Here is a 16542-nt window from a genome sequence, read left to right as displayed (position 1 = left end):
GTTAAAGTTCTTAGGATCTTTTGGTGAGAGATGTGAGTTGGGTTTGACATTTGGGAATGATTGTGTAATTGTATGTTTGGGAAAAGGGTAGAACAATGGAGATTGAGCATTGTATGCATGAGTTGGTCCCTTTCTTAGATATATTATGTGCAATGTCAAGGCTACTTGTTTTGAGAGTAAACCACCTTAAAGATCATATGTTTTGAACCTCTTGAATCACTTGAATAAAAGCCTTCCCTTACCCAACCAAATGACTTGGACCAACTGACCATTTGCAAGAATTCACCTGATGTTTTGTGCTTAATGAATGTGAGAGTTGGTTGATTTGAATGTGTGGATGCTTGATGATGAGTGTAAGAACAAAAAGAGTTAAGATAGGCCTAGAGAAGCTAGAGTGTAATAAGAGAGTGTGCTAGTTGTGTTTCTTTTGGCTATGTGCTCCCTCCTTCAACCTCTCTCCCTATGAGTTCTAGAAAGTTCACTTGTGGACAAGTAAAAGAACAAGTTTGGGGGAGTTGATATCTTGCATATTTGCATTGTTTTATCCATTCATCCATGAGCATTTTCATCATATAGATTAGGTTTCAGACATGTTTAGGTTGCATTTTGCATACATGAGTCTCTATTAGGTACTGGAATACCACATGAGGCTATTTGGAGCTCAAAAGAGGTGAAAAGGTGACCATTGAACGAACCGAGCATGGGAGCGACCTCCCGGAGCGACATCACGAAGTCGCTGTGTCCCACTTCTCAGAGCGACCTTCCTAAAGCGACGCCATGAAGTCGCTCGCGTTCTCATTACTCCGAACAGTCTTAGATGACCCTGGAGCGACCTCTCAGAGCGACCTACCAAAGTCGCTCCCGATCCAGAGCGACCCGTTGGAGCGACTGCACAAAGTCGCTCGCGTTTTCACGTCCGGAGACACACAACTCGCTCTCGGAGCGACCTCTCGCAGCGACCCAGCGAGGTCGCTCCCGAAGCTTGGAGCGACCTGTCCAGAGCGACAGGGAGAAGTCGCTCGCCATCTTGGTTCCCGGAGACAAGAAATCGCTCTCGGAGCGACCTCTCGCAGCGACCCAGCGAGGTCGCTCCCGAAGCCTGGAGCGACTTGTCGGAGCGACGAGCCGAGGTCGCTCCGCGCCTATTATCTGCTCGATTTCTATTTTACTTAAGGGCCTTTTGGTCATTTCATTATGCACGTTTTGCACTTGGAAAAACCTATGTTTTAAACATCTTTTGTAGCCACCAGGCAGATCATCTTTTGATCTATTGAGAAATACACAAAAACTCTCTGGAGAAGTTCATCTCTTGGATTTTGATTGTTATGTTCTTGTGTTCTTGTTGATTTCTTATCTATTTCTCTACATGATTAATCTGAAATCCAATATGGGTTTAAGAGGAATCATGGAGATTAGTGAGTAATCACCTTTTGAATTCATGGGTTAGGGAGATTAAGGGTGATTAGGTTAGTTCTAGGATGTTTTAGTGTAGATCATTCTTGTTCCTTGCTAGTAGAGTATTCATAATGCATCTTCTGAGTTGGCCACTCAAAAGTTGATCAATAGACATTTCCCACCCAAAAGGTGTTTGATGAAATGCCTGAGACAACTCTCCTAGGCTTTTAGTATACTTTGCCAAAGACATTTGTTGTTAAAGATGCTAAGATAGCTAATAGACTTGTTAGTAATGATTGCTTTCATATTATTCAACCAAAGACATTTGATGTTTGAGATATGTTAGCAAATGAGCATTCATCTAGACATAGAGCTTGCTTAGAATTGTGTCTAGGCTTAAGGTTGATAGTTTGATTGATCATTTGCCATCCTTAGTTCGATACTTGATCACCCAAGGTCTAATCCCTATGCCCATGAGTTCTCTTTTCCCTTAGTCAAGAAAGTATCATTCTGTTATTGCTTTTTAGTTTTAGTCATAGCTTAAAACCCATCTAAATCATTGGTTGCACTTAGATTAAGTGAGTACTTGCATTCTCAGTGCTTTGATATCCCTTAGAACTGGTTCGACAATCTTCTATACTACAACATTTGTCTTAGGAGCCTTGAAAACTCCTAACATCATTCAGATGGTACACGAAGATTTTGGTATAAGTAGGTTGGGTAATGAGTTAGAGCTTAGCTATGCACTACCGGAATCAATGCTTCGAGATATGCCTAAGGATACGCCTCCTGTTTTTGTGAACAATGATAGGCAATTGGATTCTATGTGTGAAATGTCTAAATCCATGCCTCTGCGTCTTTGCGTCTCGGTGAAGAATGGAAACGTAGGGAACCATGATCAAGGTTTCAATCGTGAAGATACTGCCATTTATGGAAAAGGCCATGGAAAGAAGAAGAAGAATGTTGATAGACAGGATAGTAATCAAGAACCAGAAGTGGAAGTTTCTAATTTTCATGATGCAAAGGTCATTGAAAAGGGTCAATGGTTCAAGAATAAATCAGAGCTGTCTTGGAGTATACGGATGCTTTCAATCGAACGCAAGTTCAGAATTGTTGTCAGCAAGTCAGACAAGAAGTTGTTAGTTGTCAAATGTGCAGATACAAGCTGCAACTGGATGGTTAGAGCTGCTAAGACTAATCCGACTTGCGAGTTTTTCTGGGTAACAAAGTACATCGACAAGCATACATGTTTTTCAAGAAACATTGCTGGACCGAGAGCTTCTTCCAAAGTTATAAGTAAGCTTCTTCTGGAAAACTTTGGAAACTCAGGTCTAAATATGAAACCAGAGTTGATTTCAAGTACTATGAAAAAGAGATATGGTCTTGATTCAAAGTATTGGAAGATATGGAAAGCTAGAGAAGAAGCTCGGAAGGAGGTATTAGGTTCTCCAGAAGATAGCTACGCGCAGCTTCCAGTCTACATGCATAAGCTTGTTATAGCTAATCCAGGTACAATTGCATGCCTTGAGGTTGATGCTCTGCATAGGTTCAAGTACTTGTTTTTCTCGTTTGCTGCTTGCGCCAAGGGTTATAAATACATGAGGAAAGTTGTTGTTGTTGATGGCACCTTCTTGAAAGGGAAATATAAGGGAGTTTTGTTAGTTGCAACAGCTCAGGATGGTGAATCCACTGTTCAGAATTTCTTCCAACTCTTTCATATACACATGAAAGTAATCTTTCGATAAGACTTCAATGCAAGCAACACCATTTGTTTTCTGTGACTTTAAACGATTGGTATGTGTTTGTTCTTCCTCTACCTTTCTTTTTCTATTACTTCCTTTTTGAATCTTGTACTCCATCTCTATATAAACACCATAAATTAAAAAATTTGTAAGATACACGAATCAAATCATTGGCTCAAACAGATTTATTGGATTTTCATGACACGTGAAAAAAAGAAGAACAACGTGAAGACGTTAGTTTATCAGTGTAATTTTTTTTCATATTCAAAAGCAAAAATAAAAATAAACACATATCTGAATACATCATATTAGCTAGAACTTACTTGGCTCAGGTAGAGAAGATGGAAATATTGTAGATACAAACGTAACTTGCTTTTCTTTTTCAAAGACGTGACTTGTTTATATAAGTTGAAAAAAATAAAATAAAGTGAAATCTGTATAAACTTCATGATAAAGTCAAAACATAATTCACATGTTTATCTTTGTTATTGTAAAATTTAAATGGTAAAATAACATATTTATCTCAACACACATATTTATCTAATTTTAATGATATTATTTTATTAATTCGAATTTGTATATTAATTTCGAATTATATCTTGGGTAAAAAGGTCAAATCATAATTAAGAAAGTGTATTTTTCAAAAGTTGAAATAGAAAATGCAATTATCAAATTTCAAATCCTAAATAGGGTATTTTTCAAATTATCCCTTAAATTTAATTAAGGAGGACAAAAAGCAATATAATGATAATAATAATTTTTCACAAAAGAAAATATTATTATTAACGTTGCAGAAGGTGATTATTAAATTAAACGTAAAGTATGGTGTTTAATTTAAAAGTCCTGAAAGGTATATTCCTTTTGTACTTTTTTTTATTGCGGTGTTTTCGTTTTTTACAGCTGTATGGGACACCAAACCTGGATGGACGTTAGATGCAATCTAAATCGCATATACAAATGAATCCAACGGATAAAATCGTAGTGAGGCAAATGGAGGATGACACAGAGGATTTGACCACCTTTTTCGCCTGCGAATCCAGCGTGGAGCCAATCAGAAGACCTGCTGTCAAACAATGTGTCCCGTCCACAGGTTATGTTAAACAATGTGACACTGACACAGGTTGTTTGGATTCCTTATTAGTACTAATTTGCAATTCTCTTACCTTTATTAACCACAACACTGTTTTGAAAACGATTCAAATCAGCTTCTCAAATACTCACACTATTTTATAGTACATTAATGAGTTTCTAAATTAATTTGTTTTTAGCCTTTTAAATGTTAGAAAGTGTTTGGAAAAGGTATAAATCTCGTGCATTTGCTATGTGCCAAAAATATATTGTCTTCGGGTTATTAATAACTAGGATAAGATCCGCGCCTTGCGCGGGATTAAATTATTATTTTTATTATATTTTGGAGAATGAAACAATAGTTTGGCTTCATTTGGATTACGGGTGTTCAATCCGAATATCGGGTTGGTTTCGGTTTTTTCGGTATTTGGTTAGTAAAATATAACTACTATTCTAAATCCATATTTACTTTGACTTTAGTCTTTCACATACTTTTGAAAGATTTCAACTGGACGACTAAATTGATCAGCCAATCTTATTGCTTTAAATCATTAGTGTTTATATATATATATATATATATTATTTAGTTTAAATATTTATTAAATAAAAATTCATATGCGTTATATTTTATGATCATTTGTAACTTATTATAACAAAAAAATAATCTATTGATCACAAAATTTTCAGAGTGGGAATATTCAAATTTCTAATAATATATAGACGTTTTCAAAAATTTAAATATAACATATAAGAAAAAATATAAATGTTTTTATTATATATTTAATGTGATTTTTTAATATCTTTCAATAATATAAAATTAAAAAAAGAACTAAGATACCAAAATTGTTATCAAATATTTATTATTCATAATAATTAATTTTCATATATACGTTAATCATATTAGGTAATTTCGTAGCTTCTAATTAAGGAAAGTGCAAAAACAATTTTGGTAGATTATTTATCAATTCGATAGTTAGTTTAATAAAAAATATAATGTAAGTCAAGATGGACCAACCTATTTTTCTAAGAATAGTATATTTTATATAGTCATTTATTAAATGAGAATTTATAATCATACAGTTCTATGATCATTCATATCATTTTATAACTGAATATTTAAATCATCGATAACAAAATTTTCAATGTGAAATCTTTAATAAGTTTATAATTTATAAATGTTTTTGAAAATTCATTGAAAGTTTTAATATTAAAATATTTATGTAATCTTATGGTATATAGTATAATCTATATATATATATATAATATATATGTTTTATTATTAAATGATATTTTTTACTCATATGGTTTTAAAATAATGTGTAGCTTCTTATAATATTAAATAAAAGTTCATATTAATACAATTTTATGATCATTTGTAACTTATTATGACAAAAAAATAATCTATTGATCACAAAATTTTCAGAGTGGGGATCTTCAAATTTCTAATAATTTATAGACGTTTTGAAAAATTCAAAATATAACATATAAGAAAAATTATAAATGTTTTTATTATATATTTAATATGATTTTAAATATATTTTAATAATATAAAATTAAAAAAAGAACTAAGATACAAAAATTGCTATCAAATATTTATTATTCATTATAATTAATTTTCACATATACGTTAATCATATTAGGTAATTTCGTAGCTTTTATTTAAGGAAAGTGCAAAACATTTTTTGGTACATTATTTATCAATTCGATAGTTACTTTAATAAAAAGTGTAATATAAGTTAAGATGGACCAACCTATTTTTCTAGGAATAGTATATTTTGTATAGTTAATTATTAAATAAGAATTTATAATCATACGGTTCTATGATCGTTCATATCGTTTTATAACAAAATATTTAAATCATCGATAACAAAATTTTCAATCTGAAATCTTTAATAAGTTTATAATTTATAAATGTTCTTGAAAATTCATTGAAAGTTTTAATATTAAAATATTTATGTAATCTTATGGTATATAGTGTTTAATATATATATATATATATTTATTTTATTATTAAATGATATTTTTTACTCATATGGTTTTAAAATCATGTGTATCTTCTTATAATAAAAATGTTAAACCATTGATCATTAATTTTTAACATAATAATTTTAATAGTTTTAGTCATTTATTGTCGTTTTTAAAAATTCAAAATATAACATATACGAAAAAATCTAAATTTTATTTTTATAGCTAATTTGATTGTTTAATTTATTTTAATAATATAAAATTAAACAAAAAATGATGGAGGAGATATACATTGTTATCAAATCTTTATTATTAAACTCATTAATTATCATATACATATTAGTCATTTATGGTAATTCCGTAGGTTTTATTTAAGGAAAGAAAATATCATATCATATCATTATATCATATAGTTTGACCAACTTATATATCTAACAACATATAAAAATCGAATGTGGACCTACTTATTTTTCAATTGAATGTAATTGACTACCTAATTGAGTGCCACCTATGCATTGGGGCCTCTTTTAATTAATACAAAATTGAGGTTACATCTTTTCAAATGTTTCTCAATTAATATATAAGGGATTCCCATGTGAACTGCGAATGTAGTTTTTTTTTGGGGTGGAAAGAGTAAGTTACAAAAAAAGGAACAATTAAGGTTCTGAATGGTGACTGCGGTTTGAGCGGTGTGGGACAAGCAGTTCAACTGCGGTGCGGTTCTAATAGTTATAAAAATATATAGATATATAATATATGTAGAGATTTTTGTTACTGTTAACTACAGGGCGGGGCGGGACAATGGTCACCATTCGAAGCCTAAATGCTTGTAGTCGACCCCGCACACACCCACAATTTTGAACTTTTTTTAGTAGTAATTTTTATATTAACTATTCTTAAATCGAAAAATGCTTCATGGTGTACAACTTTAGAATAAGGTGAAAAAAAAACAGAATTGGTGGTGGATATTGAAATGTTGTTTGTAGTTAGTTTATTTGGTGGCGGATACTGAAATTGGTACGAAGATAGCATTGTGGTTTTTTTTTTGACTAAACAGTATTGTGGTTTATCCTACTATATAAAAGGGACTAAATTCAAGGCTTTTGAGGCTATCCACCTCAGCCAAAATATTCTCATCCAAAAAGAATTAAAAATAAATATCATTTAGAAGATAATTAACTAATATAAAACTTTTGATATTTCTAAAAATTTTAAATTTGTAACTGCTAATTTATTAATAGAATCATATATCTATATTGAATTATGTTCTATTTTTAATCGTTACTTTAAGAGTAAATAAATTATTAATTTATAATATATATATAGTTTATAACTTTATATTGTAGTTATAAATAAAGAGAAAATAACCGGGAAAGGTGAAGAAGCTCATATAAAATTATGTAATTAAAATGGTAAAATGGTGAATATGATGAAGTGAATCTAAGAAAATTTGTTGTACAAATTATGGTGCTTTCTTCGTCCACTATAATGATTTAAAATAATATATATTCATATAAATAAGTCAATATTTGTTGTTTTTTTTTTGTAAGATGTTAAGATTATCATTTTCTGAAAGGTTACACGGATCCAAAGAGATTAGTTTGTGGAGCTAACCAAACGAGGATTATAGTGTTTACTTTAGAAAAAGTAATAGGTTGAACGATAGATGGCGTGCGTGTTTTTTCACATGGAAATCTGCACATATATTAAAATTGTAAGATTTGAATCATAGAGAAAATATAGTGTATATGACTGAAGTTGATTCATTCCGAAACTAAAGATGGCTAAAATTCTTCTTTGTCAAAATGCATAGATGTGAATCTTATATGAATAGAGTTCTCAATTGCTTATAGCAGTGTAATAAATTCTGTGTGTAAAGGAAAAAAATGTTATATAAGTGAAAACAAAAATTATGATTTTTTTCTTGTGCCTATAGGCTCTTCGCAATTTGAAGAAGAAAGAACATATTGTGTGAAAATCTTTGGCTCGGTCAAATTTTATCGAGTTGTTTATAAAACTGTTGTTATATGATTCATGTAAATTTTCAGTGTTGATTTAAAAGCCCAAGAAAACCCATCTATACTGACTTTTTGATTTTTTTCTGTGATTTAAATTTAAAAAAGATAAAACTTTCGATAAGTTATGTAAACTCAGAACAAGTATTTAACTTTAGAAAGCATTTACATGTTTCAAACTTATAATATATACATATATAATGTTTAAAATTATGTATATAAAACCTGTATAAAATGTGCTTAAATATGTTTCTCTTCTTTAATGTGTTAATTGTACTATATATAACATTATTTTAAAATTTCAAAAAGTTTATGTCACATTCAAAAACTATCAATAAAAATATAATTCTCCATCTACAACCAGAAAAAAGAAAAACTATAAACATATAAATTTAAATTAAGAAAAACTAACATTGGAAAAACAAAAAATTAATGTAAAAGAAACAAACCGACAAATAATATTATAAATAAAATAAATTTATAAGACACAATCCGCGCGAAGCGCGGAAAAAATCTCTAGTAAGGAGGAATAACTTGTGAAATATTTTTCATTTCAAATATTTTTTTTACCAAATCAATTTTACGCAAAATGAAACGGGTAAGGTTTCAACTATTCTACCAACGGAATTTATATCATTTTAGAATTGATTTTACATGACTTTGTCACGATTAGACATCTTATATATTAAAAAAAAACTCACAATCTTGATTCATATGTAATTTTTTTTTTAAAAATAGATATAATGGATTTATTCCTAAAAAGTCATGTTACTTTTAATATCTAATATTATCATTTAAATTTTGGGCATACCAGAAATTTTTATTGGACTATCAATAATTAGATTTAAACAATAGATGATCCATTAGATTTATAGATAGTATAAATTAAATAAATATAATTTAATGTTGTAATACTATACCTCTATATGCTAAATATTTAAATATTTGTCGATGTTAACTTTTAAAATTATAATTTTTTTTTAAATAACAAAAATCATTTATCTAACAATGATTAATCTTTACTACCTTATCTTATATATTAAAAAAGAAGTCACAATCTTGATTCATGTGTAATTTTTTTTTAAAAATGGACCTAATGGACTTATTCCTAGAAAGTCACGTTACATTTAATATCTAATATTATCATTTAAATTTGGACCTACCAGAAATTTTTATTGGACTATCAATAATTGAGTTTAAACAATAGACGATCCATTAGATTTATAGATAGTATAAACTAAATAAATATAATTTAATGTTGTAATACTTTACCTCTATATGCTAAATATTTAAATATTTGTCGATGTTAACTTTTAAAATTATAAAGATTTTTTTAAATAAAAAAATTATTTATCTAATAATGATTAATCTTTATTACCTTAAACCAATAAAAATTTTTTTTAACTATCTTATATATTACAACATAAGTCACAACCTTGATTCATGTGTGATTTTTTTAAAAATAGACCTAATGGACCTATTCTTTGTGACAAAAACTAAAAAAAAATCTATTTGAGAGAATTGCCCTATATTTATTCTAAGATAAGAAAAGTATTTGTTTTAGTGTGTAAACATTAATTGTCATTTTTTGAAATTTGACATTTATATCGATTTTATTATATTATGTGGTGTATATAATATATATTGCATAGAACTTAAATGTAGTTTTAAATATAATATTACTAAATAAGAAAATTAAGTGTTAAGAAAATATATAGATAATTCCACTGTGAATATAAAATAAACAATATAATAATAAGTTAAATGTGACCATATATTTACCTAGAATTCTTTTTAAAAATATTATTTTATTATTTTATCGGATTGTGTCAAATTTCGAACCGGCCCAAGTTAGGACCAACGAAATTTATTAATTTATAAAAGTTATATTGTATATGGTTTATGTATCACCACATATTGTTTTTAGTAGAAAGTTGATATGTTGATAATTCAAATACCAGATACAACATCTGAGCCTACGTGAGACAAATTTTTATAGTTATGAATGAACATAATATGTGGGTTATTGGCAAATAAATTCTCATTTATTTTAGAAATTTTGAGATTTTATTTATATTGGTTTATTGATTTTAACAATTTTAATAAAATTCATTACGATCAGTTTGAGAATTTTTAAAATTCAATCAAATCTTTTATTATTCAAAAAGTTTAGTTATTATTGATTTTTTTTTTTAATTCTAACTTGATCTAGTGTTATTGAAAGATGAATTATTTTCATTTTTACTCATAAAACATAACTTTCAAAATTTCATATGTATCCATTAAATTTAAAAAATCTATCTAATAAAGGTCTAGAAAACAAAATAATCATTTCTCCCAAATATCTTTTGCACCTTTAACCCAAAGGGTGAATTGATGAGTATGATTGGATATACGTATTAGAGTAAAAGTTTTGGAGTAAATAACTAAATATATTTTCCTCTGTATTCTGCTCAGTTTTCACCAATCAAGTTAAATACAGCTGAAAAATATTTCAGCTACTTTCAGCAGAAAATGACAGAAAGTTTATCACTTGGCAAAATGAGAGTAAAAGTTCACGTTTTCTTTCCTTCTCATTTTATCTGTCTTGATTTCTTTCTTTTCTGTTTTGTTTTTTACTCTAATTGTTTGTTTTCTTTTCCTCTCAATTTTTTTCATTTTGTTTACGTTCGGTTATGCTGAGGTGTACCAATCACACCCGGTGTATAATAGATAAAGAATGATGATATTAGCTAAATACCTCAGACCAAAAGAAAGGCTGATGTACATTGTCTTTTCCATAGGCAAATTACCAAATCACCTTAATAATTGTGGATGCAATGTAGTGTAATGTAATCAATAGAGACATGATGGTCATTTGTATAAAGTCGAATTGTGGGGGTGCAAAAAAAAAGGGTATACACCTAAATATGATATAATGTTTGGGTAGGGAGTGCAAATTCCCTAACCAAATCATATGTCCAAAATTATAATTCATTACATTTAAACAAGGGAAAATTTGGAAAAATACCTTCCAATAAGATTATATTTTGAAAATTACATCATTTATTTTTATTTTTGAAAAATACACTTATTTGTAAGTGAAATGACTAAACTAACCTAATTAACAATTTACACTAATTTTAATACTAATATCGAAATTAATATTTAAATTACAATTAAATAAATAAAAACAGTTTTAGATATTATTTAATATAAAGTTCTATCTATCTCTTCTCCGATTTAGAGAAGTTTAGGTGTCCATTTCTCCTTGCATCTATATGGCTGTGGACATGTTTATCTATCTTGTTACCAAGTAAAATTTCTATGGTCGTGTTGCAGACATGAAATAAGCTTCCATATGTGGCATCCTAGACTTATCGAAAGTGAACAAGAAACAAACATGTATATCACAAAGATTAACCAAAACATTGAATAAGAGAAACGAGTCTTTGAGATCGGAAATAAAGGAGTCATTAGCAGTTTAGCACTAACAGCTTCCTTGCTTTCGTTCAAGAGCATGATGAAGCTCCCAGTTTTTGTAAAAAAAATTGATGAAGCAAATGGTCCAATAGCTGAAAGTAATGAGCCTCCCTCAGCCGTGGTGTCAATGTTCTGGGCTTCCAGCAGATGCACTATGAGACATTATCTAGAACGGATTAAAATTCTAGGTACGTAGATAGATGCCAAATTTTTGTTATCTTATATGTATATTTTTAACCGATTTTTCAGAGGATAATCTTCGAAGTTATGAAATTATAAATTCAAGTATTTTACTAATTATTATTTTTTATCTCAAATAAATTAATTAGAATACTAAGAATATCATATTTTATTTTTGTATATTAAAATATGGGTTAAAATAGTCTTATCACATATGTATAAGTGTAGATTTCAAATCTGTTTAAATACAATGTATTCGTCAAATTTCAAATCTTAAATAAGCTATTTTGCAAATTATCCCTTTAAACAATTACCTTTTTGAATGTATAATTATATTTTATTGTTTTATCATTAAATAAAATTAAAATCACATATAAAATACTAAACAAACATAATGTAGTTAAAGTTGTTAATATAATATTCATCATATCATTATTAGTTTCTTTTTAACAAACATGTTTTGCAAAAAAAAACATCATGCTATATTGGAAAAATATATATTTAATTTTTTTTTAGAAAAACATAAGCCATATATTTTACTTTACAAAATGAATAATAATATAAATTCATGATGTAGCAATATAGAAAAATTATGATCGAATTTTGTAAGTCAATAAATAAATATTTATTCTTAATCCACATTACTTTTAAAATATATCAACTTTTAAATTCACTAATTTGATGACAAAAAAAATTCACTAATTTATTTCTCAATAACCCCACATGTCTAAATATTGCATGCTCTTTTCAAAATAACATTTTCTCTATTTCTAAGAAGATATATTTTGTATCATTTTGATATTTGAAGAGAAATCTCCAAGGTATTCAAAGTACATTTGATTAATTAATAATAAAAACTTTTATTTAAAAATATTTAATGATAACAATTATATTTTTGAAAATCTATAGTTTTAAATTATTAATGTTTAAATATACAATTATGATTAAACATTAATTAATATTTGATATTCGTGAAATAGAAAAAAAAATATTTGAGAAATAGAGGAACACGTGATTGTAAATAGATAAACATTTACACATGATTAAAAGGCATCTTATACGCGGTCACTTTATAACTTACTCTTTCTGTTTCAGAAAGATGTATATTTTAAGTTTTTCACACTTAGTAAGAAAACATATCAAATTTTAGTTACCAATACGTTATTTTCAGTAATTAACTATTCCTATAACTTTTAACCAATATAATTTTAATAAACACAATTATATTTTTTAAAGTTATAATTTGTAATTATTTTATGCATTAAAAATGTAAGAAAAATGTATTTTTTTGAAAGAATTTTTCTTTCTTAAAATATGGATCTTGTAAAAATCGGAGGGAACATCATTTTTCATAAACGATAAAGAATCTACACACAATTTTATAATATTTTATTCATTTTAATATCTTTTAGTGTATACTTAACTACTCTTTTTGTAACTTACTTACTCTTTAGTGATCGATATCCAACAATTTTCGAAAACAAATTTCCAAGATAACCACGGTTACGAGATTTACTATATTCTTTTACGAGATTTGCTATATTAATCATATTTTATGTTATAGATAACTTTTGATACATTTTCACGTGTTGATAAACATATTACATGAATATCATTGTTATTTTGAACAGAACTGTTAGCAAACAAAAACATTTTCAGCAATAAATCCCATAAATTGATTATATCGATATTATGCTTTTCACAGCCAATAGAAAACACCAGGAAATTTTGATCTTCAAACTTTCTATGTACACAGCATTTAATAGTTTAGAGGAATTAAAAGAAAGAAATTATTTTGAGAGAGAAAATAACTTGACTATCATGTGAGTAAATCGGTTACAGCCGTCAAAAAATATTTACCATAAACTACATAAGGGGAATTTTTTATTTTTATTTTTAAGAAAAAAAGAAAACAGCTGTGGTTTACAAGTCATGGACTCGCTATAACTCTCTCTCTCAACTCCCCACTCAATTTTTGCCCTTTTTTTTTTAATTTCAATTCCAATTTCGTTGCTCTCTCTCTCTCTCTCCTATGGAACCGCCGCCGCCTTCTCTCTCCTCCACAGCGGTGGCCTCCACCGTCGTCCCAACAACCACCGTCCCCGTTCCTCCTCCTCCTCACGCAACAACCTCTTACCCCGAGTCCCTAGACTCCTCTCCTCGCTCTCGCACCACCGACGGCTGGGACGATCTCCACGCTCCCTCCGCCGTCTCTTCCAAACTCCGTCTCATGTGCAGTTACGGCGGCCATATCCTCCCCCGCCCTCACGATAAATCCCTCTGCTACATGGGCGGCGACACTCGCATCGTCGTCGTGGACCGTAACTCGTCTCTCTCATCCCTCGTCGCTCGCCTCTCCAGCAAGCTCCTCGACGGCCGCTCCTTCACGCTCAAGTACCAGCTGCCTAGCGAGGATCTTGATTCGCTCATCTCCGTCACGACCGATGAGGATCTCGAGAACATGATCGAGGAGTACGACCGTACGATCTCCGCCCCCAATTCCACCAAACCCTCGCGGCTCCGTTTGTTTCTCTTCACGTCGAAGCCGGAAGCTACTCAATCGATGGGGCAGATCCTCGAGAGCTCGGCCAAGAGTGACGATTGGTTCCTCAACGCTCTCAACAGCGCGGGGCTCCTCAACAGAGGGTTCTCAGATTCGGATGCTAACGTGAATCGCTTACTGGGCTTGGATGATGGGCTTCGCTCTAGTCCTGGAGATAACGGAGATAATCTTGATTCCAGCGTTAAAGATGACGACGGCTCCGTTAAAAGCGGCAAGCAGCAGCAGCAGATCCAGGACCCGCCTCCGCCTCAGCTTCCTCAGCTGCAGCAAGGAGGTCAAGATGTGCACAGCATGCCTGATTCTCCGATGCTTGACACGTCGTCTTCCTTCGGGTCAACTTCCTCTTCTCCTTTGCCGGCGAATCTTCCGCCGATTCGTGTCCACGTGGAGGAAGCGGGCGGGGTTAAGGGGATGCAGGATCAGAGGATGGGAATCGAAGAGCAGTTCGCTAGATTCAACGTTGGGAACAAGCAGCAGCAGGTTCAGCAGGAGGATGGATTCGCGGCGATCTCGTCACCGCCGCCGCCTTTGCCTGTGACGATCTCTCTTCCCGCTGCGCCGGTTAATGCAGCAGCAGCGAATGTCTCAAGTGAGTTCCAGACGAGAGTCTTCTCTGACGATGAGAGATCTGATCACGGCGTCCCTGCTGGATACAGGAAGCCTCCGACTCCACGCTCTCAGCCGCAGAATCTGCCTCCTCAGCAGGTTCATCACGTGAAGTCAAACAGCGGTGGACATGAGCTGCCTTCACCTCATTCTGTATCCAGGTACTCTCCTTTTCCCCCCCTCAAATGTATTAACTTTGATGTTGTAGACTTGTTAGATGATTCTGATGTGTTTGTTAATATGACTCAGTGATAGCAGCATGAACAACCCTGTGTATCAGCAAAGACCATCTCTTTATCAAGATCCCATGTCTCAGATGCCTTCTGGTTCCACTGTAGTTACTGGTATGATCAACCCTTCAGATCCAAACACACTCTTACCTCAGAACCATATGCAGAATCAGGACCCTGGATACATCCTCCACCCGCAGTTCGAGCAACAATCTGCACCATCTCAGCCACAGCAACAGCAGCAGCAGCAGTTCATACACGCGGCTGCACCACCTCAGTACATTCATCACCATCCCTCTGGTGGCCTTCCTATGCAGACTTACATCCAGGTTTACCCTTCGCAGCAGCCGCAGTCCTTTCACAGGCAGCCGGGTCAACTGGATCAACAACAGCCTTATCCTGCTGTTTACTATGTCACTACTCCGGTCCCACCTAGGCCTTACAATATGGCTGTGCCACAATCTGGTAGCGTGAGCGAGGCTCCAGGGTCTGTCCATTCTAACCATCCCCAGGCACCGCCTAACTCCATGATGGCTCCACCTCCTAACAGCCAGTTGAGAAGTGTTCCTGGCGGCAAACCGGAGGCTGGGGTTTACACAACACCACAAGGTATGGCCGGTGCTCAGATGGTTCACCAGATCCCTACAAGCCAGCAGCAGTTCATGGGCTATGCGCAGATCCATCACCCACCTCAGTCTGGTTCCGCTGCGATTCCCAGCTACGGATATGAATACGCAGACAATGCTCATAAGCAGATGTTCTACACGCAACCTGTGGGACACGCACAGTACCAGACGATGACCGGTCCTCCACCTGCCATGGTGTTGCCTGATGGCTCTGCTGCTGCTAAGCTTCCAGCTGAGAACATGACTCAACAGATCCGGAGTTCACAGCCGTTGTGACCCACAAGGCACAAGGAAGATGGAAAACAGTTTTGGAGGAAGAAAATCCCAGTTGGTATTGAAACATAAATATATATTTACTTTTTCTCTTATTTTTTTATCAGTTGTTGCTGCGTCAAGAAAGTGTCTGGCTTCATGTTGGTTTCGGTATTTATGGACTTATGTCAAAAAAGTGTTGTGTGAGTAAGTAGAAGGGAGAATAAGGGAGTAATGCTGCTGCTTTTGGAATTTTACATTTATAGTCGATGGATATTGGTGCTTTTCATGGATCTTATATCATATTATTATTATTATCATTCATTTCTCATTGTAAATGACTCGTTTCATTTGGTAATCATCTATTCTCGTTTTATCGTTCTCTTCTTACTTCGTTGAGATTTGAATGCTCTAATATTGTTTAACGAGTTAGAAGGC

The 16542-nt window shown here is 31.9% G+C and overlaps 1 protein-coding gene across 1 annotated transcript; it reads left to right on the top strand.

Moving 5' to 3' along the window:
- Positions 1-13736: 13736 nt before the first annotated feature.
- On the top strand, positions 13737-16424 carry LOC125609848 (bromodomain-containing protein 4B-like). Its single transcript, XM_048781351.1, has 2 exons — positions 13737-15157; positions 15246-16424. Exons 1-2 carry the CDS (start codon positions 13860-13862, stop codon positions 16126-16128), a joined length of 2181 nt encoding a protein of 726 aa, XP_048637308.1. The 5' UTR covers positions 13737-13859; the 3' UTR covers positions 16129-16424.
- The last annotated feature ends 118 nt before the right edge of the window (positions 16425-16542 follow it).

Source organism: Brassica napus, chromosome A6, assembly GCF_020379485.1.
Source record: "Brassica napus cultivar Da-Ae chromosome A6, Da-Ae, whole genome shotgun sequence".
NCBI lineage: Eukaryota > Viridiplantae > Streptophyta > Magnoliopsida > Brassicales > Brassicaceae > Brassica > Brassica napus.
This window is presented reverse-complemented; position numbering and strand designations above follow the sequence as displayed.